The sequence below is a fragment of the Merops nubicus genome, unplaced genomic scaffold (genome assembly GCF_000691845.1).
Source record: "Merops nubicus isolate BGI_N331 unplaced genomic scaffold, ASM69184v1 scaffold40144, whole genome shotgun sequence".
Classification (NCBI taxonomy): domain Eukaryota; kingdom Metazoa; phylum Chordata; class Aves; order Coraciiformes; family Meropidae; genus Merops; species Merops nubicus.
This window is the reverse complement of record NW_008605658.1, coordinates 7413-7769: the sequence shown is the minus strand read 5'-3', so window position 1 is coordinate 7769 and position 357 is coordinate 7413. Positions and strand designations below refer to the sequence as shown.

General features: G+C 59.4%; 1 protein-coding gene across 2 annotated transcripts in view; it reads left to right on the top strand.

Moving 5' to 3' along the window:
• Positions 1-37: 37 nt before the first annotated feature.
• Positions 38-357, top strand: part of SQSTM1 (sequestosome 1) — a 4104-nt gene continuing 3784 nt past the window's right edge. For both annotated transcript variants that reach the window (XM_008939386.1, XM_008939385.1), the window contains exon 1: positions 38-128. In XM_008939386.1, the coding sequence (XP_008937634.1) occupies positions 80-128 (49 nt within the window). In that variant the 5' untranslated portion in view covers positions 38-79. The remainder of the gene's footprint in view (positions 129-357) is intronic.

Sequence of the window (357 nt, the reverse complement as noted above, 5' to 3'; positions counted from 1 at the left end):
GGGCACCTAACCCTGCGCTTTACCCTCTTCAGATGAAGACGGGGACCTGATCGCGTTTTCCACCGACGAGGAGCTGGAGATGGCGATGCCTTACGTGCAGGATGGCGTCTTTCGCGTTTACGTCAAAGGTAACGCGGCACGGCCCCGAAGGGCGGTAGCGGGGCTCGGGTTCTGCACCGTGCGTTCGCTGGCAAGCCTCCGAAAAGAGGAGAAGCCAGCCCTGGCCCTCGTCCTTGTGCTCGAGGGCCTGGTGTAACCTGCGGCCTTCAGTGGGGAGGGTAAATAAAGGGCAGGATAACATAGAGGAAGATCAATCTTCCCTGCTGAGGCGGGGTAAACTGATCGCGAGTTTCCTTC